The sequence below is a fragment of the Panicum virgatum genome, chromosome 1K (genome assembly GCF_016808335.1).
Source record: "Panicum virgatum strain AP13 chromosome 1K, P.virgatum_v5, whole genome shotgun sequence".
NCBI lineage: Eukaryota > Viridiplantae > Streptophyta > Magnoliopsida > Poales > Poaceae > Panicum > Panicum virgatum.
This window is the reverse complement of record NC_053136.1, coordinates 9759558-9780393: the sequence shown is the minus strand read 5'-3', so window position 1 is coordinate 9780393 and position 20836 is coordinate 9759558. Positions and strand designations below refer to the sequence as shown.

The window sequence follows — 20836 nt, the reverse complement described above, 5'->3', positions numbered from 1 at the left end:
GGCTAGCCGTTGGTCGGCCCTCTGTCAGCCACGAGCCTTACCACGGGGGCATGTACGGCGACGAGGAGGACGAGAGACCCACTATGAGAACTATCTGGATCTGGCGTCAGGTACGTTCGCAACAAATTTAATTTTGTTATTCATTGTTACATGATGTATTAGCGCACTTTTAATTTTACTTATTCGGAATGCAGAGGTCCTGGGCACATACGCGGGTTAGACACGCATATCCTGAGTTTGTTTCGGAGCTCGACATGCTGACGCCCGAGGACGTTGTTTGGGAGCCTTACAGCCCAGAGGCTGTGGCTACCCGTGCACCAGCAGGCCTGTCTTCGCACTGCTCCGCGAATGCGAGCCTGTGGCTTACTTCCGCCGTCCTGGTTTATGACATCGCGGTTGAGGCATATTGCCCCTGGAGAGTCAGGAGACAGTTTGGGCAGCGCCAGGAGTTTCCGGTGCCCACCGCGTTGGAGCGTGTCAGTCGCCAGGACCACAGGTAATTATGAATGAACTTGGCTCATACATTCGTGTCGAATCTAACGATTCTTCGTGGTCCAATTTGTAGGTTGTCAAGGAGTGGCTTGCCGTGCTCTGATGATTGGCTCACCAAGATCCAGCCGTGTGTGGACCAATGGGAACAGGCAGACGAGCTCTTGGTCCATCCAACAGGACCACACACAGACAGCTCCTTTAGGGCTTACCTCACCTGGTACTTACCCCGGACTCGGGCTCGTCTGGTTTTTGTTGACACTCACCCGCAGCCACACCAGGCGAGGCCTCAGGATGGCTATGGCCGGCACCACGTGGAGGCACTAGCTGGCGCGGTGAGTCTCTTGATCATATTTGCATATATATATATAATCATATTCATAAGATAATTCATGTGTTTGTAACTTTACCTTTACTGAATTGATGCAGCTTCGCCTTTGCAATATGATGGAGACGGACTGCTCGACTTACTTGACGAGGGTACGTGCCGGATCCCCAATGACCCAGTTTGAGCAGACAGAGGCATGGTCGAGGCAGCGTGATCAGTTGCGTCAGGTAGTGCACAACTTTGGAAGCCGTGTGCAGTACGAAGACAGCCACGGGTCGTCTCAGGCCTCGTCGTCGTTCCCGTGTCTGTCGACCATGCACGGGGCGACGTCGCAGTTCTTCCCAAGTGCAGGTAACGTACATATCTCTTTTAAAATTACATCAAGTGTTCCTACATATTTACTAATATCACTTACAGGATACGATCCAGCTACTGCGTTCGGCCATACTGGAATGTTTAGAGGGACAGCACCAGTTGGCGGACCGTATCCAGGGATGGTACTGGGGCCACAGATACCGGCCTACACAGGTTAGTTTATGTTTCGTATTTCGGTTTCTACATGGCATGACAAAATATACGAGCGTACGCTAACATCCATATTTTTTGCGTAGGATTCTACCCCCATGCGGACGTCGGACCTTCTTCTTCCTCCTTTCGACCAGATAACGAGACCTTCACCTTAGACGACTTCGACAGCTTGAGTCCAGAAGAGCCTGCCGCACAAGGTGACCCCGATGTCTTGGGGTATTCACAGCTAGGAGGAGCACCACTTGTGATCTCTCAGCAGCAGACACCGCAGCCCCTTGCGCGTCTTGAGCGACAGGTGAGGTCTCCGGATGTTCTCACCTACTCCGAGGGCCATGTCCGTGCCCAGTAGAGGGCTAAGAGGGTCCGACGCCCTAGGGGTGGTTAGATGTATCTGATGTTTGTATCTCTGATGTTTATTTGTAATGAGATAGCTGTGGACCACTTATTTGTATCCGATGTTTATGATTGTGGTAGGTTACTTATCATTTGTTTCTATAGATACTATTGATGTGAACTTATTATGTTTGTGGGTTCCATAATGCTCGTGAAATAAGGGAAGTTCTTGCGATTTTTTCCCGTGATTTAATAAAGGACAAGTTAGGTGCGATAGAAGTTAGCGGCCGAGATCCTGCCGACGATGATGACGACTACACGCTCGAATAGCTCAAAATAGGTCCCTGGAAAAAAAAAGCCCTGTCGCCCCCCCAACGGCGACAGGCCCCTGTCGCCCGAGGGGTGGGCGACAGGCCCCCTGTCGCCCGTTGGGGGGGGGGGGCGACATGCCCTTTTTTTTTCTTTTCCAGGGACCTCATTGCGAATTTGAACAAAAAAAAATTACACTTTGGGTCTGTCGCCCTATGGGAGGGCGACCGGGGTATATTTTTGAAATTTTCCAAAACGGACATATATTTTTGAAATTTTAATTTTTTTTAAATATAAAAAAGAAAAAACCGCGTATATACTGAGGGGCCCTATTGGGCTCTATTGGGCTGCAACTGCAATCTCTCGGCTGCCTCACCCCAGTGCGCCGCTCCGCGGGGAAAATCAGGCCCGTCGGGTCACCGATGGGAGAATTTTTTTACTTTTAACCTTTTTCAAGAGTATTTTAAATTCAACGAGTGCACTGTCAAAAAAAATTATATAAAATGTCTTTCGCCTCATGATCAATCTACATATATGTTGAGAAGTTTTTACGCAAAAATAATAACTCAACGGTGATGAATGTTCAAAAATAGCATAAAAAAGATCTAAATTGAAAAAAAATAAAGCAAACTAAATTTCGTCGGATGGGTAGACGAAATCTTCAGGGATGAAAATTTAGATTTTGCATCAAAAAACGCCCAAAGAAGTATCTTTCTATGAGAAGCCATGGATATTATGGAATTCAAATATAAGGTAATTAAATTAATTCTAGACGTACAAATATACTATTGTTTTAGTTACATTGCTCCCCGGTAATTACCAAACATGTTAAATTAAATAGATATCAATATAATTTTTCGTTTTGCAAGAAAACATAGCGCGTGCATGTGTATATATAAAATAAGATTTTATATAAAATTTAGATTCTAGAAGGGCCGTCGCGAAGAATTGGTCAAGGGCCTTCAAAATTCTAGGGCCAGCACTCAAACACAGAAAGTTGTTGCTGATTTAACATTGAAATGATCTTTTGTTTCTTTGCCGTGAGAGGCGGGGCAACCCTTTCTCTTGAGAAAAGCTGGACTATATGATCGCGATTTTAGCAATGATGGTTTCAGAACTCCTATGATAAACGAGCCTTAGTTAGTCCACCATCTCTAACTCTTAATCGTTACCGTTGGGTTTTAACACTACGCCCACGATTTTTTTTATTTTAATCCTTTTTAATCTAAAATTTTAATAATAACTTACGTGGATCTAAATTTTCAAGAACTAGCCTTTTTAGTCACGCCAAAACTCGTGGCGCGACTCACTGAAGGGTCGCGCCACATGTTTTGCCGCGACCAACCTGCCACACTGGCAACTCAGCTGACCTGGCAAGGCTGAGTCGCGCCACATGCTTTGGCGTGATTCTTCAGCGAGTCGTGCCGTGCGGCGTGGCGCGACTCTTAAAGGAGTCGTGCCGCGTGGCGCGACTCAACTTAATAAACTATCACCTCTTCTTCCTCCTCCGTTTCTTCCCTCGCCCCTCTCACCCGACTTGATCTCCATGGCATCGCCCCTCCCCCCTCTAAATCCACTCTATCTTCCACCTCCATGGCACGAACATTGGCATCATAAACTTTTCAATATGAAGAAGAATTATGTGCTATGTTTGGTTTGGGGTGAAATTTTTTTTGCGAAAACTGTTTGCACCTTTGACTACTAATTTAGAGTATTAAATAAAGTCTAATTATAAAACCACCTCCAGGACCCTGGTAAATTCGCGAGACCAATCTAATGAGGCCTTTGACGTACGATTAGTGGATGGTTACTGTATCATCACTGTAGCAAATCATGAATTAATTACCATCATTAGATTCGTCGCGAATAGTTACACCCATTCCTAAAAAGGTTTTGTAAATAGACTACATTTTGTACTCCATGAATACAAGATTCTCTTTTTGCAAAAAAATTACTGTAGAAACCAGACATTGCCATGGCCTCACATGATTCTTTGTCATCCTCAAATTGAGTTGCAGTAATAGGATCCAAGGCAGTGTTTGTTGCTGCCAAATGATCAAAGATATTAGAGATCAGAGACTCAAACTTGGAGCCGCAGCAATCACAGGATCTAAGAACTATTGATATATATATATATATATATATATATATATATATATATATATATATATATATATATATATATATAACAAGCAAGCTCATGACAACCTGATGCGAGCGGTGGGGTCCTGGTCAGGCTTGCGTTGAAATCGCATGTGTAGCGGCGCATAGACCGTAGGCCGTGACCTCTTTTTCCTTCCCTTTCTGCAAACTTCATGTTCATTATCAAACCATTAGTTTCTCTGGTAACCAATAGAATCGCCAAAATAAAATTTTATGACCAACACACACTTGACATGTTAAAGATAATCCTGATGCCCAGATTCATTTGGCTAATCACATTGAAGAAAAACTGCTAGTGGCTCTCAGCCTACATGCCGGAAGGGAAAACCAAGAAAAATGATAACTGGCTCTAGTTTTCTATCTATAGCGGACATTTTTGCAAGCATATTAAATCATCACTACTTAACATAATTTATGGTGAAAAATCTAATTCAGCCTGCTCATGAACACCACTTTTTAGAAGAGAAACTTTCTAAAAAAAATTATTCAATTATGTCGAAGTACCACCTGAATTTCTGCATTTTTTAAGAACAATTACCTTCATTGTACAGATGGCAAAATACCTTGAAAAATATTGAATGTGTAATATGCTTTACGCTTATTGGAGATGTCGTAATGTTACATTACCGACTGAGTTAGCAGGCCATCGTGGTCATTTGAACCTTCGCCTCCATTGGTAACTGAGACATGGAGAAAGCGTTTGTTGTTAGACGGATTCAAAGATAATTAAAATGTTAAGTCCTCATATTTTGCCCACTCGTACTGGCTTCTGTAGAGCAGTTTGCTAACCTCCTTATTACTAAATCTATATATGTAATATGTGCAGATCAAACCATGGACAAAAATTGAATGTACAAAGCAGTTCTCGATGTCAAGAAAATCTACCCTGCGTATGAGACATGAACTAAAATGCACACTAAGTAATGCATAAAAATGAAGACGAAATTTGAGAAATATTGGGAAATCTCATACTCAAATTGCATACTAATTATATTTGATTCTCGATTCCAGTTTGGATTTGTTGAGTTTCGCTTAAACAAGATTTTTGGAGACATAGTTAGTTTTCACATTGATTAAGTAGGTACAACTATGAGAAGTTTGTACAACGGGAAAGTCTTTTAATTCTTCTGCTCAAGAAGGTGAGATTGCAAGTTGAGGAAAAGTTCACTCGTATGGCAATTTATTCCTGTGTGATAATGATAGCTTTGATATTTTACACTGGTAGAAGATGCATGCACCAAAATATCCAATTCTAGCTTATATGGCCCGTGATGTATTGCCTGTAACAGCATCTACTATTGCAGCCGAGTCTGCATTCAGTACGGATGGGCGAATCGTCACTGACCATTAGTTGAGTCGCGCCACGCCGCACGGCACGACTCGCTGAAGAGTCACGCCGAAGCACGTGGCGCGGCTTAGCCTTGTCAGGTCAGCTGAGATGCCAGCGTGGCAGGTTGGTTGTGCCAAAGCATGTGGCACGACCCTTCAGTGAGTCGCGCTACGAGTTTTGGCGTGACCTTTTTGAAAATTTAGATCCAGATAGATTATTATTAAAATTTTAGATTAAAAAAGGTTAAAATTAAAAAAATTCCCTACGCCCACTAGACATCGGGAGGGAGTTCAGAGCCCGTGCGCGCGCTTTTCACTGTGAGCATTTACATGAGAACAACTATTTCTTCGTTTTAAATTGTAGGTCGTTTTAGTAAATCTAGATGGATATTTTTTACTATATATCTAGAAATAATGTTTATCTAGATGCATAGCAAAATTTAGATATCTAGATTTATCAAAATAACCAACAATTTGGAACAGGTGGAGTAGTATAATTGTTATGAGATGCCAATGCCATGCCTCCGAAGTAATCTGATTCCTGATTCCACCCACGCCCGACATACCAGCATGCGGTAGATGAGTAGGAGAGTGACATATATGACACCAATTGCATCCAATAAAATCATTTTTATTTTATTGTATAACAAAGTCATTTTTAATTTGCCTACTCATCATGTGCTAAAATAAGTAGATTTCTATTAAGTTTTAGATATATTACCAGTAAGAAGGAATGACCCTGCTAGCCTTAATTACTCGTGTGAGTTGTTATTGAAAGCCACATCGTCATCCAACTAGATCTGAATAAACTTAAACTTGCATAGACACTCTGATTGGTTCTATGGGCTTCTTGTGTAGGTATTGATTTGTTAAGATAGGCTTCACTAGAAGTTCAAAGTTAAGATGTATTTCACTTTTTGGGGGATAAAATTTAAACAGTAAAAGAGCACCTATTAGTATTTTTTTTTGAAGGTTCAACGGAAGGGAAGAGAATCCCCCACTTGATTCATTTCATTGTGGCCCCTAACGGCCCGCATGATAATCAAAGTTTACACCATTTGCCTAGCATAAGGCGAACCGTGGCATAACCACATAACAACACGTCCTAGCTCAAGGACTCAACCGTGGCATAACCACTGATAAAATAGCTACAACTCATGCCATCAGGCATCGCGCTTGGAAACGGCGAGCATGTAATAACTTGATGTGCGGAGGTGGGCACCTCCCCGCGCACCGGGCGCAATGCTTTCGCTGCACATCAATCACTTCACCGGCCAAGTGTGGGAGGGGTAGAATCTCAGTGACCGCCTCCAAGGAGGTAGAACATTGTCATTGTCATTGTCATCGTCGAGGCCGGCTAGATTCCAGCAAGGCTTTCGCTAGCGACTCCACCGGCCATGTACCTCGTTGCTTGAGCCCTCAGCGGCTTGCGCATTGCAGCGAGGCACACCACCATTTCCATGCCTAGGCCGTACCCTGCTGTTTGAATCCTTGATGATTCGCACGAGCAGCGAGGCGTAATGCCTAGGCCGTACCCCGCTGTTTGAATCCTTGATGATTCGCACGAGCAGCGAGGCGTAATGCCTAGGCCGTACCCCGCTGTTTGAATCCTTGATGATTCGCACGAGCAGCAAGGCGTAGCATCTTGAGTCGTAGCCATGGCACCACCCGTTCGTTTCTTCGGAGGAGTATCGACGCGTCGGCTGCACACGGCAGCCGCACAGCTGCATCGCCCAGCCCCTCTGGCCAGGCAGCACATGGGTCGTCGACGACTACCGCCGCCGGCACAGGCACCATGGCGCACGGCCCACATCCTGACCATGAGAGGGTAGCCCGCTCCACCGACCGCCCACTGGCACTACAGGCGCCCTGTGGCGCCGCGCTGCGTGTAGAGCGTAGAGCGGTCGAGCACGTCGGCCATGGAGCCCCGCCAGCCGATGCAGATGTCGGTGAAGGAGCCCGGTGTCGAACTGCGCGGAAGCGCATCCCGCAACAGAGGCACAGCCTTGACGCCGTCCGCCAAGAGCCACTGCCGCAGCAGAGGCGGAAGCTCCCGCGTGGGCATCGGATCCGGCATCGGGGACACCGGATCCGGCCTCCGGGACACCGGACAGCAGCACCGGTTGCCGCCGCCGCCGTCCGCCGCCGCCGCCTCCCGCAGCAGAGGAGGAAGCTGCACCACGAAGACCAGTCGGAGGCGCCGGATCTAGCCTTCGGGACATCGGATCTGCAGCTCCGGTCGCTGCCGCCCGCCGCCGCCGTCTCCATGCTCGGTGTCGTCGCCCTGGGCTGGCGAGAGAGCCGGGAGAAGGCCCCGCCGCTGCCTTCCCAGCGGGCACACGGACTTCCGGTGCCTTGCTCCGGCGGCGGCGAGGCGGGAGGAGGCCGGGAGGGGGTGGGGCGTGGCGGCGAGCTTGGGGCCCCGCTCGAGCCGCCTCCGGGGGGAGACGACGCGGGGGGGTTCATTTCTGGGACTTCACCTCCACCTATTAGTATATTGGAAGTATAATATAATAAGAACGTAATGGTTGTAGATTTAGGGTCTGTTTTGAAGGGCTTTTTCCAGCTTTGGATTCACCTATTCTGTGCAAAATCAAGGCGTCGTAGCGTCAACCGTTTTATAAGCCGAGGTAAAAATGAATTAGAAACCGAATGAAGCTATTTCCGTTTTAACTTAATCGATGAAACTGTCTTAGAAGAAGCCTTCCGAAATCGCCCCTTAATCTTATCATTGATATCTCCGGGGACAGGATCGCATTTCTCTCCACTCCGTTGACCGGCAAATGTGGCGGACCTGGAAAGTTTTGCATTTCTCTCCACTCCGTTGACCGGCAAATGTGGCGGACCTGGAAAGTTTTTTTGCGTCAAGCCACTAGCCAAGGCCACAGCCACAGCGGCAACTGAACTGACTGGTGGCAGTGTCGTCCACTGGCTGCAAGAAAAATATAATGCAATGCTGCCTTATACTATAAATTGATAACAGGAGAGATGATCGATGCGCACGAACGGAGCCGAGAACTGTCACGATGCAAATCTGGTGCGTGATGGGGGCGCCGCCGCTTGCTAACGCTGGTGCAGCTCGTCGTGGCAGTCTGGCTGGCGACGGCGAGGGGCTGCCTCTGCCGGCGCTTCATCCCACCCTGCGGCCACACGCCGCCGCCGCCAACACTGACGATGCCGCCGCCGCCGCCGGGCGTCCCTCCTCATGCGTCTCCAGACTAGCGCGCGTGTTGGATGTCCACTCAAGCCAGCTAGCTATCCATTATCAGTTCGATCGGGCTAGCTAATCAGCAGGGGTCGCTCCAATTTTTTATTTTTTGCAGCTCCGCCGCCGCCACACCGTTACCCTCCGATCTGCTTCCGTCCGTACTGCCATCCACCGCCGATCTGCCCGCACTGCACGCGGCCACGTCCCGCCACCGCCGCCGCCAGAACTGACGCCGCCGCCGCCGCCGCCAACACTGCCGCCACCGACGGGCACCCATCCTCGTGGGTCTCCTGCTCTCAGCTTCTTATAAGTACATATATTGACCGCGCATGCCGCATTCCGACTGGGTATCTAATCATCAAAGTTTGTTTCCCTTATGCAGCTCCTCCACCGCAACACCACCCTTTCCCTCCATGGTGCATTGGCGGCCGGTGCCCGCCGCGCCGCCGCCGGTCTGCCCACCTGAAGGCGGCTGCTCCGGCCAAAGCCCGCCTTAACTTAGCTTCAACAGTTAACATCTTCATGACCAATCATCCTGTCGAGATTCCACGCATCTCATCGACTATATAGTCTACAGGTATATGGATGGATGTGATGAGCTAGGCAGCCCAGCGCCGCCAATATGTATTTGAATGTGATCGGGAACTTAAAATAAAAGATGTATCGCGCACAAAATGCATAGTTTAAAACTAGTTAAACTCGTATTACCTGTGATTACCGGGCTTCAAAAAATTGTTGACAGGTCTTCAAAAGCTCTAGAGGTGTTGAGGGCCAACTCCACTACTACAGATCACACAATCACTGCTGTTTCATAGCTGTAGCTTTCCAATGCTCCCTCCGTCCTCAAATCTAAGCACTTCTAGCAATTTTAGGACCAAATAAGCTGAAAAAGCGTCCATATGATCCACGTCCGTTATTAAGGGCCTGTTTGTCTTCGCTCACGAGGAACCCGCGACTGGGCCTCGCGGCGATGCAGAAAATCGAGATTGTGGCTGCGATTTCCGATTCTTGATTTTCAGTACAAACTCTGCCCGCCAACTGAAGCCGCGACGTAGATAATCGACCGTGTCGCAAGGCGTTTGGCGGGATTTTTTCGCTTCTCGCGTTCTCTCGCCGGAAAAGCAGCTTATAATCGTATCCAAACAGGCCCTAAATATACTGAATCATACATGAGTCCTTAATTGCTAGGACGTTTTGGCTAACCAACACTCTAAATGGCTGGTTTAAATCTAGCAATTGCATACAACTTCCCTCCGTTGTAAATTATAATTCATTTGACTTTTTAACCTCAACTTTGTCTACTCGTCTTAGTAAAAAGAGAAAAGTCCATTTGACCCCCCCGGAACTCGTCACCGAATCTGAAAAGCACCCCTGAACTCAAAAACCAGAACCAGAAATCTTACATACCTAAACTGTCGTGGAGGTTCTAGGGGTACCCACAGCCGGGTGGCGGAACGCACCCGCCTATTCCCAGTGAGGGAGTACTCGGGGAAGTACTAGGAGATGGGGCTGGATCTATACTGAGACAAGGACCCAAGAACACACGATTTAGAGTGGTTCGGGCCGCCGGAGCGTAATACCCTACGTCCACTGGGAGATGTATTGTTCTTGGTGGTGTGTATGAACCTATCCTCTGTTGGCCTTGGTTCTTGCCCAGCCTGAGGTTTTCTAGCGGCGCCCCCTCCTTTTATAGATCAAGGGGGAGCGGATACATAGGACGTTGATGCCCCGACAGGTGGGCCCAACGTGACTGTGGCTACAGTGGTAGCGAATCTTTCCTCCGATATGCACACTGCTCCTCTTCTGACTCAGGGGGTCTTTTCTTGTCCCGTCAGCTAGGCGCCCGTTGGAGTAGCGTAGCTTGCGGCGTGGCCTGCTGAGGCTATTATGCAGCGTCATAATGGGCGAAGCTGAGCCGTCGTATCCATCTGTTACGGCAGACTGGCAGACGCAGTATGGGCGGTGCCAGCGGCTCCACTGCCTTGGTAATACGCGATCAATAGTATCCCCTGGTCAATGAAACGCCTCAGCTTCTGCTATATCAATGCGGACGTTCACCTACCGCAATAAATGCAATGGTGGGTGAACGTTGGTATGGAAACCCAAACGGCCATGTCTTGCAGACACGTGGCGGCCCCGGACCACCCCGACGCGGGGCGTCGATCTCTTCCCTTAGTGAGGGGTCCGGTTATTATACAGGGGTCCGGGACCCCATGAGGGTCCGGGACCCCGCGGGGGACCGGTCTCCGTGGGAGGTCCGGAGCCTCGGCTGCTCGCACACGAGTTCCTGCCTCTTCCGGGACACGTGGTGTCTCCGGACCTTTCCCAACTGTGGAACGGTCCGGAGCGTTGCTGGGAGAACAGGACTCCGGACCTCAGGGGTCCGGCTGTTTGGATGTAGTTAAGGATAACTACAAGACCCTTGCCCAGACACAGCAAGAGGGGGTACCCCAGTCCTGGGGTACCGACAGTGGCCCCCGGGCCCACCTCGGGTGAGGTACGAACCCGCAGGTGGGGCCACCATCGTGATGTGTTCCTACGCAAGTTGATTGCGTTGGTGTGCTCATGGAGAGAGCGGGCATCCCGGACCCCTGAGGCCGGTATGCCTGTTCCCAGGTTCAGGTACTAGAGTGCTCTCCATTGGGCGACGAAGGTGTAGGCTTAGGGTACGGAACCAAGCTAAGCGGCTACACAGACTTCGGATCGCTCAGGGAGTAAGCACCACTTCCCGGACCCGGCTCTTGTCGACCGTGGCGAGCGGTCTCCACCGGAGCGGGCCACCGGAGTGGACTTGGAGCGACCGTGGCGAGCGGTCTCCGCCGGAGCGGGCCACCGGAGTGGACTTGGAGCGACCGTGGCGAGCGGTCTCCGCCGGAGCAGGCCACCGGAGTGGACTTGGAGCGACCGTGGCGAGCGGTCTCCGCCGGAGCGGGCCACCGGAGTGGACTTGTAGCGACCGTGGCGAGCGGTCTCCGCCGGAGCGGGCCACCGGAGTGGACTTGGAGCGACCGTGGCGAGCGGTCTCCGCCGGAGCGGGCCACCGGAGTGGACTTGTAGCAACCGTGGCGAGCGGTCTCCGCCGGAGCGGGCCACCGGAGTGGACTTGGAGCGACCGTGGCGAGCGGTCTCCGCCGGAGCGGGCCACCGGAGTGGACTTGTAGCGACCGTGGCGAGCGGTCTCCGCCGGAGCGGGCCACCGGAGTGGACTTGTAGCGACCGTGGCGAGCGGTCTCCGCCGGAGCGGGCCACCGGAGTGGACTTGGAGCGACCGTTGCTGACAATCTGATGAAGCATGTTACCGGACCTCATAGTAAGGTGCAAAGAAACCAAGCCTTATACTAGAAGAGAGCCCGGGACCTCTAAAGACAGCAGTCTTGGATACTAGAGTACTTGTAACAGGGTAGTGAAGTACGTAAACTTAGGGTACATTACCAGGCTAAGCCACGCGGAGCTTCTCTACCCCAGGATACAAATACCACTTCTCCAGAGCAGGTCCTTAGGGGTCCGGACTGCCTTCCAGCTAGAAGGGGTGTCTTCTCCTGACCACAAGCCAGCAACTTAACTTGGATTGTTAGCAACAAAGGTAAACTCCGTTCAAGAGGAAAGAATAGTTAAACCAAGGCGAATAAATGTAATCTGGGTGGAGCCTAGGTAAAACTGAGAAAGTAAATCTCCTTTATTATTGTGGTTGTCACGGTATACATCAGAGGTCGGGATTACGAGGTCGGACCTCCACCGCTCCGGACCGTTTTTTGCCTGTTTGTGTGATAGGGCCAGAGGTCGGGTTTACAAGGTCGGACCTTGACCGCTCTGGACACACACGTAGGCGCCACGTTATTACAAAGGAGGAATTCTCTTAGTCTTTTCTTAGGAGTAACCTAGGGCTGCATGCTTTACAGCGTGTTCTTCGGAGGTGAAGGCGCCCTGGACGTGCCTGAACTGCATCATCCAGCATCACCTCGGGAGCTCGGGGGACCCCTCCTTGCCTTAAGAGCTGTCACATGCTTACATGGCATGAGACAAATTCTTTGGCTTTTGAATGGAAGAGGCCCCCTCCCCCTGCCGTCGCCGTTGCCGATGGAAACCAGAGCCCTTGCGCAGCAGATGGACCGGTGCGACGCGTGGAGAAGTGCGGTCGTTCGCCGGCTTGTCCTTGGTGCTAGCGCCAGGGGCCCCCGTGCGAGGAGGCGGGGTCCTGTCTGCAGCAGCACCGAGCAACGCTGAGGTGGATCTCCGGTGCTGGAGACGGCAGGACGACACGGTCCACTTCCTCCGGGATGGCCGTCGGCTCCAGGCTCCATGTTGAGAGGAAGCCTTGAGCCGACACCATGCCACCGCAGAGGAGGTGTGGCCGTTGCTTGAGAGAAAACCTTGAGTCGACGTAGGGGCAGCAGCGCCCAGCGGCGCCTCCGCTGTGCGCCGCTACGCCGGCTCCGAGGTGTCGCAGTGGCGACGCACAGCAGGCGTCGCTGTCGTGCGCCGCCGCACTGAGGGCGTTGCTGCGCCGGTGCCAAGACAGGTGGAGTGAGTGTGGCCCTGCCTTCCTTCATCTTCAGGTTCGTCGTTGCAGAGGAAGAACACAGCCCAGAGGCCTGAAGATCCAACCTGCGCCTGACTTCCCCACGGACGGCGCCAAAATGTCGTGGGGGTTCTAGGGGTACCCACAACCGGGTGGCGGAACGCACCCGCCTATTCCCAGTGAGGGAGTACTCGGGGAAGTACTAGGCGATGGGGCTGGATCTATACTGAGACAAGGACCCAAGAACACACGATTTAGAGTGGTTCGGGCCGCCGGAGCGTAATACCCTACGTCCACTGGGAGATGTATTGTTCTTGGTGGTGTGTATGAACCTATCCTCTGCTGGCCTTGGTTCTTGCCCAGCCTGAGGTTTTCTAGCGGCGCCCCCTCCTTTTATAGATCAAGGGGGAGCGGATACATAGGACGTTGATGCCCCGACAGGTGGGCCCAACGTGACTGTGGCTACAGTGGTAGCGAATCTTTCCTCCGATATGCACACTGCTCCTCTTCTGACTCAGGGGGTCTTTTCTTGTCCCGTCAGCTAGGCGCCCGTTGGAGTAGCGTAGCTTGCGGCGTGGCCTGCTGAGGCTATTATGCAGCGTCATAATGGGCGAAGCTGAGCCGTCGTATCCATCTGTTACGGCAGACTGGCAGACGCAGTATGGGCGGTGCCAGCGGCTCCACTGCCTTGGTAATACGCGATCAATAGTATCCCCTGGTCAATGAAACGCCTCAGCTTCTGCTATATCAATGCGGACGTTCACCTACCGCAATAAATGCAATGGTGGGTGAACGTTGGTATGGAAACCCAAACGGCCATGTCTTGCAGACACGTGGCGGCCCCGGACCACCCCGACGCGGGGCGTCGATCTCTTCCCTTAGTGAGGGGTCCGGTTATTATACAGGGGGTCCGGGACCCCATGAGGGTCCGGGACCTCGCGGGGGTCCGGTCTCCGTGGGAGGTCCGGAGCCTCGGCTGCTCGCGCACGAGTTCCTGCCTCTTCCGGGACACGTGGTGTCTCCGGACGTTTCCCAACTGTGGAACGGTCCGGAGCGTTGCTGGGAGAACATGACTCCGGACCTCAGGGGTCCGGCTGTTTGGATGTAGTTAAGGATAACTACAAGACCCTTGCCCAGACACAGCAAGAGGGGGTACCCCAGTCCTGGGGTACCGACATAAACTTTCAATACCGGCCAAATTACCCCCCTTGACCGGGTCAAAGCTATTCCACGGGTGGTTGACGTGGCACATGTGGGTCCCATATGTCACTATATTTTTTGCCACATCACCTCCTCTTCCTCCCCCTCTCTCTCACTGACTCAGTGGCCCCACGCGTCAGCCCTTCTTCCTCCTGGCGCACACGAGCTGGCCGCCCCGTGCACAGGCTCCTTGCCCGCATGCCGCGCACCCGGCGCGCCCCCACCCTCCCAAACTGCCTCGCCTGCGCGTGCCGCCGCCCGAGGCCGCCTTTCTCCGCGTCGCACGCCCCCCGCGCACGCACGCCCGCGCCGCCGCCGCCGGATCCACGCGGCTCCCGCTTCCGCGCATAGTTGGGCCCTTGCCTCCCCCCTCCCCGCGCGAAGCTTCCACCGCCCCTGTTCCCGCTCCGCCCGCGCGAGCTGCCGTGCACGTGCATGTGCCTCCTGCACCCGCACGCCGCTGAGCCCGCGCCGTTGCTAGGCCTGGCCCATTGGTCCCGCCGCGGGCGCCCGCGCCGCGCGCCGCGTGCGAAGGACAGGAGAGGAGGGGGCGCCACCGAAGGCAGGGGCTGGAGGGGAGGAGACCGGGAGAGCAGGGACGTCGGCGGCGGAGGGGGTCTGGAGGTGGAAAAAGGGCTGACATGTGGGGCAGCTCGGTTAGTGAGAGAGAGGGGGAGGAAGAGGAGGTGATGTGGCAAAAAAATACAGTGACATGTGGGACCCGCATGTGCCACATCAGCAAAACTACCAACAAAACAGCTTTGGCGTGGTCAAGGGGGGTAATTTGGCTGGTATTGAAAGTTTAGGTACGTAAGATTTCTGGTTTTTGAATTCAGGGGTGTTTTTCATATTCGGTGACAAGTTCAGGGGTCAAATGGATTTTTCTGTAGTAAAAAAACTATGCAAATAAAGTCAAATTTAAGTCTTTTTGAAGAACTTTTTTAGTAAGGCAAGCAACAATAAAAGAAGTGATAAAATTACTTGTTTGAGGCCCTAAACGTATTCAAATAAAAAACTTTTCAACTACAAAGCTCCGTAACTTTTCGCGATCTACAACTTTGATGTTGTAAGTTTTTTGATCCGAGGTCATTTGCAAAATTTGAATTTCAAATTTGAGAAATTCAAACACATATTTGAAATCCTAAATGCATTCAAATAAAAAAGTTGTGAACTACAAAGTTTCTTAACTTTTCGAGATCTACAACTTTGCTATTGTGAGTTTCTTCATCCGAGGTCATTTGAAATACTCCAAAAATTCTAATTCAAAATTCATCCGAGACGCTTTGCCGAGTGTATTTTTATGGCACTCGGCAAAGCCTCTTTTTGCCGAATGCCAATAAAATACACTCGGCTAAAAAAATTAAGTAAAAAATTTTTAAAAATACCAAATGGACTTGAAAAATTTCCAAAATTTCACGTTAAGCAATCTATGTTATCTATTGCCTATAAAAAAGTTTTGAACTCAAACAACAATTCGACCATCAATTTGACTCCAATTCTTATCGGATCATTCTCAACTCTATGATTTTTCTTCGGAGATGTATCGGTTTGTAAGCACGTACATGACAAAAGTGTGCGAAACCTCCTCAACTTTTTCTCACAACCTACACATATGATATTATGACATCTTGCCAAATCTCATAATTTTTAGACTTTGTTTGCTATTTTTAAAATTTTTAGAAAATTCAGAAATGGGATGTTTGCCGAGTGCCCACCCCTTGGCACTCGGCAAACACCTCTTTGCCGAGTGCCAACCTCTAGGCACTCGGCAAACAACCTTGTTTGCCGAGTGCCTTTTTTGCCGAGTGTTTTCTCGATGGCACTTGGCAAATAGATTGTTTGCCGAGTGTCCGAAAAATTGCACTCGGCAAACCCCTTGGCACTCGGCAATGTTCGGGTTTCGGGTAGTGACAACAAATAAAGTGAGTCCCATACTTAGAAGACTATTATTGGTCCTCACGCTTATTAAGCAGGAATTAATTGTACTACCAAAAAACACATCCAGTGGCCGGCCTGCTTGCAGTTGCATATAAAAAATTGTCTAATAAGGCTCCAGCAAATTTGTCTATATATATGTGTACTGTTAACAAGTATATAGGTCAAAATTAGAAGAAAAAAAAAGGGGCCGTGCTGACTCTTGTGCTTTCATCGGTTGCCTCTCAGATGGATGCCAGCAAGGTGAAGGCGGCGATTCTCCTCGCCTTCTTGGCATGCCTCGTTTCCTCTGCAGAGTGTAAGCACACACATTCATCATGTTATTATTCAAAATCGATCAGACAAAAATAAGTAGCCATGATGTGGCGCAATGTTGGTATGTGACGTACGCACACTTGCAGACGACGGTGACAAAATGGTGAGATCGGCAGGTGGCGAGGGCATGAACAAGAGCAGCAAAATTACAGTGATTTTATGCTTCGCAAGAGATTGTCGCAGCGGTCGTCACTGGAGGACCTGTTACTGCGGCCAAACGCTGCCCAAATTTCCTTGCTACTGGACTCAGAGTGATTGCTTCATCTACTGCCCCAATAGCCCGGCCGCAACACCAGCGGCGCCAGCGCCGGCGCTGCCAGGTCGGCAGCAGCAGGCTCACTTGGGAGTCACTCCAGCCTCGCCGTCTCCGGAATTCTTGCTGTAGGGAGACTCACAGACCATGTAGCCTGTTAGTGAGGGCTGACATGTGGGGCTGCTCGATTAGTGAGAGAGGGGTTGGAAGAGGAGGTGATGTGGCAAAAAAATACAGTGACATGTGGGACCCGCATGTGCCACATCAGCAAAACTACCAACAAAACAGCTTTGACGTGGTCTAGGGGGTAATTTGGCCGGTATTGAAAGTTTAGGTATGTAAGATTTCTAGTTTTTGAGTTCAGGGGTGTTTTTCAGATTCGGTGACAAGTTCAGGGGGGTCAAATGGATTTTTCTCTAGTAAAAAAAACTATGCAAATAAAGTCAAATTTAAGTCTTTTTGAAGAACTTTTTAGTAAGACAAGCAACAATAAAAGAAGTGATATTTTACACAAATTTTTGAATAAGACGAGTGATCACAATTGAGGTCTAAAAAGTCAAACGAATTATAATTTAAAATGGATCGGAGGGAACAGAGCTGATATAATGGGCGTCCACATGAGCAACAAATTTTGTGGGTTTTTGTCTGTTCAACTCCATAAATTTGGAATGATTCAAATTAAATTGCTATATTTAGGAACAGAGCTGAGGGAGGAGGGACATGAAGTTACACATGGGTTAAACATTTCTTTTGTGCATTTGTTGATTGAATTGAATGGAGTTGAACTCGCCACCTTATCTATAATCAGGGCTGGCCCTAGGGCGGTGCGGAAGGTGCGACTGCACCAGGTCTTCAAAAATTAGGGGCCTCCAAAAGTTGCTATGCTAACAGGCCTGTCAAGTTACAAGTGCCAACAAATTTTAGTACGTGCAGCTATATAGCCTAATAAAACGTGCAACTACTATATTTTCACATGACAGAGGGCACCAATTATGCTTATCAATCCATTAATCACGTCAACCATAGTCTCCTCGTTTCTGCAATTTCTTCTTAACGAGACTCCTCGTTTTCTCCGCGATTATTAACTGCTGTAGCACGCATGCTGGTGCCGGAGTTACTGTGGGAGTTTAGTTCATTTCCTAGCACCTTGATGATCCAGACGGACTCCAAGGTAAAATTCACCGAGATCACACAGGGATTGGCCGTGTAAAAACCAGAGTGGCGGATGGAGCGGGATTCAGCAGTGTGCACTGTGCAAGCCCTGAAACGGACAGCAGGGCTGGCCGCGCTGCTTATGGGTGCAAAGACCAGGCCTCAGTCGCCGGTCGTCGCTAGCACCAATTATTCTCCCTTCCTATTTTTGCCTACCGGTGGCGACAATTATTTGATTGGCTACGTGCGCGATCTTCTTCTCAATGACGAAATGAAGACCTGATCGAGATCGATCCCCGGCTGTCGCTAGCTCAAGTTGTTCTCGTTTGAAGTCCACATCCGATCCCGATAGAAAAACATGCAAACTATCTGCTTTATTATTTGTTTCCAATAGGAAACATTTTGCCGGTCATCAATACATACAACACTGAGCAGACGGCTTTGTGCTTTGCAGTGGCGGTAGTGATTATTTGAGATTAACACAAATTTTCCTCATCTAAAAGATGTTACATTGAGCCGTATGCACCAACCAATTACTAAAAACACTATATAATGCAAACAATAGTCATGGTGGGTCGTCGTGGAAAAATTGCGCCAAGGCAATGCAAGCATACAGAGACAGAGACGACCGACGACCACTGCTGCCACTGGAAGGTGCCGCGAACATTCAGCCCGTTTGTCCCATGGCGGCTGAGGGTGCTATATAAATAGCACGATGCTAGCACGGCCGGATGATCATCGGAGTCTGCCAAAGGAGCAAGCTTAGCTCGCCCAGCCCCGTTCGGCTAGCTAGTGTGCACGGGTGGTGTTGGTGTCTGCGTGATCGATGGCCGTGTCGTTGGTGCCGCGCCGCCGCCCCGGCCTCCTGGCGGTGGCGCAGCTCGCCGTGGCGCTCTGGCTGGTGGCCTCCACCGGCTGCCTCTGCCAGCCGGTGCCGTCTTACCCCACGCAGCCGGTGCCGTCCTACCCCACCTATCCGCAGCCGGCGCCGTCCTACCCCACGCAGCCGGAGCCGGCGCCGTCATACCCCACCCTGCCGGAGCCCTCCTATGGCGCCAAACTTGCCCGTGAGTCGTCGCTCCTCCGCCTTCTTTGATTTATTTTTTGCCTGCTGCTCTACTTTAGTGGCGGCTAATCGATGATGGGCTCTTGCTCCCCATTTAATCTGCAGGTCCGCCGCCACTACGCCGCCCTTTCCCGCCGTGCATTGGTCGCCGGTGCTCGCCGCCATGATTGTTGCTGCGCCATCGACGACGTCTCGCAGAGGCTATATATGTATTTGAATGTGCGATCGAGTAGTTAAATGAGGATGTATCACGAAATAAACGCATAATGTAGTTTTTGAAGGCACGCACATGTACTTTCCAATTCTCGGAACCATTATAGTATTGATCCTATGGTCATGAACATTCGACTTTGTGCGTGTATTTAAACGTCTGCATATGTACTATGTTTCTTAAAAAGTAGTAGTAGGTCTTTTAAAAAATAAAAAAATAGTAGTAGCGAAATTTCAGCACTCGAGACCGAAACATGTTAATTAAACTGTGTCTCGTACTTCAAAACAGAGGGAGTAGTATGAAAGATATATAGGTGTAGAGAACGAATGCAGACTGCGCGTTGGAGTTTGTTGTCGCGGAGGACACCTTCGATGTCGTTCCAGACGATGAACGCCGAGGCATAAGGCTTGTGGATGATGTCGAAGACGTTCTTGGCGATGGTGTTGTGGAGCCAATTGACCATGCAGTGGTCGATCATGCGCCACTCGGCATCGCGGTCGTCCTCCAAGGGCAGTGGCGTGTGGACGTGGTCGGCGACGAAGGAGCAGCGCCACTAGCGGTAGTGGACTCGTTGACGTCGAGGAGGACCGGGACAGTGAGAGCGGATGTTGACGGTCTGGAGAAGGGAGGCCGGAGCTGGAATAGCAGCTCTGTCGGAGAGAAAGCCATGGTGGATGCAGGGCGCAGAGAAGAAGGAGATGCTGAAGTTTAGGATCGGAGGGTAACTGATAGTACCATGTAGAGAAAGAAAGAATTGGATCAACCACGCCTGTATTGATTCATTTGACTCATATTTATACATGTACAACAATTGGTTTTGGAGAGAGGCTACTGATCTAACTGCTGTCCTGATGAACTATCGGAGCGGCCGGTGATGAGTGCAGGGACGAAGCTAGCAGGGGGGCAACCCGGGCTCGAGCCCCCCTTACTGATGGTGAGTCCATGGAGCCCTTCCTGAGCCCCACCTAAAAATTTTCACCATTGTTGCCTTGAGAAGGTGCTCTACGTCTAAGATGTGTTTAGCCCCGCCTAATATTTTTCCTGGCTTCGTCCCTGGATGAGCGAGGATTGCATCGTGCGCGTAGACCGCGTCGTGTGCGACCGTTGTGCCAGCTTGTGTGCAGCTGATGAAGTCGTTCTCCAACAACAGGAACGATGTTTTTTGAATGTCTCCTTTGCGTGTCTCTGAACACGTGGAGGCCATCCGTTGGCTTCCTGCCCTTTAATATTTCCATCCTTAGTCCACGCCACAGGAAACTGATGAGCCCTTTGAATTTGTCCTCGAAGAAAATCTCTAGCTACGAGAGAAGGTTGGCTTTAAGCCAGTATAGTTTTTGAAGGCGCGCATGTACTTTTCAATTCTCAGAACCAATACTTAAAAATATTTGAAAGCAATTGGAGACTGAAGTGTTGTTCTGAAAGCAATTCCATTGTATTATTGATCTTATGGTCATCAACTTTTGACTCCGTACCTATATTCATAGGGGTTGGTGTACAT

General features: G+C 50.2%; 1 protein-coding gene and 1 long non-coding RNA gene across 2 annotated transcripts; both read left to right on the top strand.

Annotated features, from left to right (window-relative positions):
- Positions 1 to 8087: 8087 nt before the first annotated feature.
- On the top strand, positions 8088 to 9426 carry LOC120689611. Its single transcript, XR_005681362.1, has 2 exons — positions 8088 to 8968; positions 9070 to 9426. It is a non-coding gene; the product is annotated as an uncharacterized LOC120689611 (long non-coding RNA).
- Positions 9427 to 18789: 9363 nt separating this feature from the next.
- LOC120688947 (vegetative cell wall protein gp1-like) lies at positions 18790 to 19470 on the top strand. The gene is made up of 2 exons (XM_039971315.1): positions 18790 to 19128; positions 19233 to 19470. Exons 1-2 carry the CDS (start codon positions 18888 to 18890, stop codon positions 19292 to 19294), a joined length of 303 nt encoding a protein of 100 aa, XP_039827249.1. The 5' UTR covers positions 18790 to 18887; the 3' UTR covers positions 19295 to 19470.
- The last annotated feature ends 1366 nt before the right edge of the window (positions 19471 to 20836 follow it).

What these genes read in the sequence shown, in the direction of transcription:
- LOC120688947 (XM_039971315.1), top strand. Translation starts at nt 18,888, where the DNA reads ATGGCCGTGTCGTTGGTGCCGCGCCGCCGCCCCGGCCTCCTGGCGGTG. An exon ending in CTATGGCGCCAAACTTGCCC is followed by an intron (nt 19,129 to 19,232) that starts GTGAGTCGTCGC and finishes TTTAATCTGCAG; the next exon opens with GTCCGCCGCCACTACGCCGC.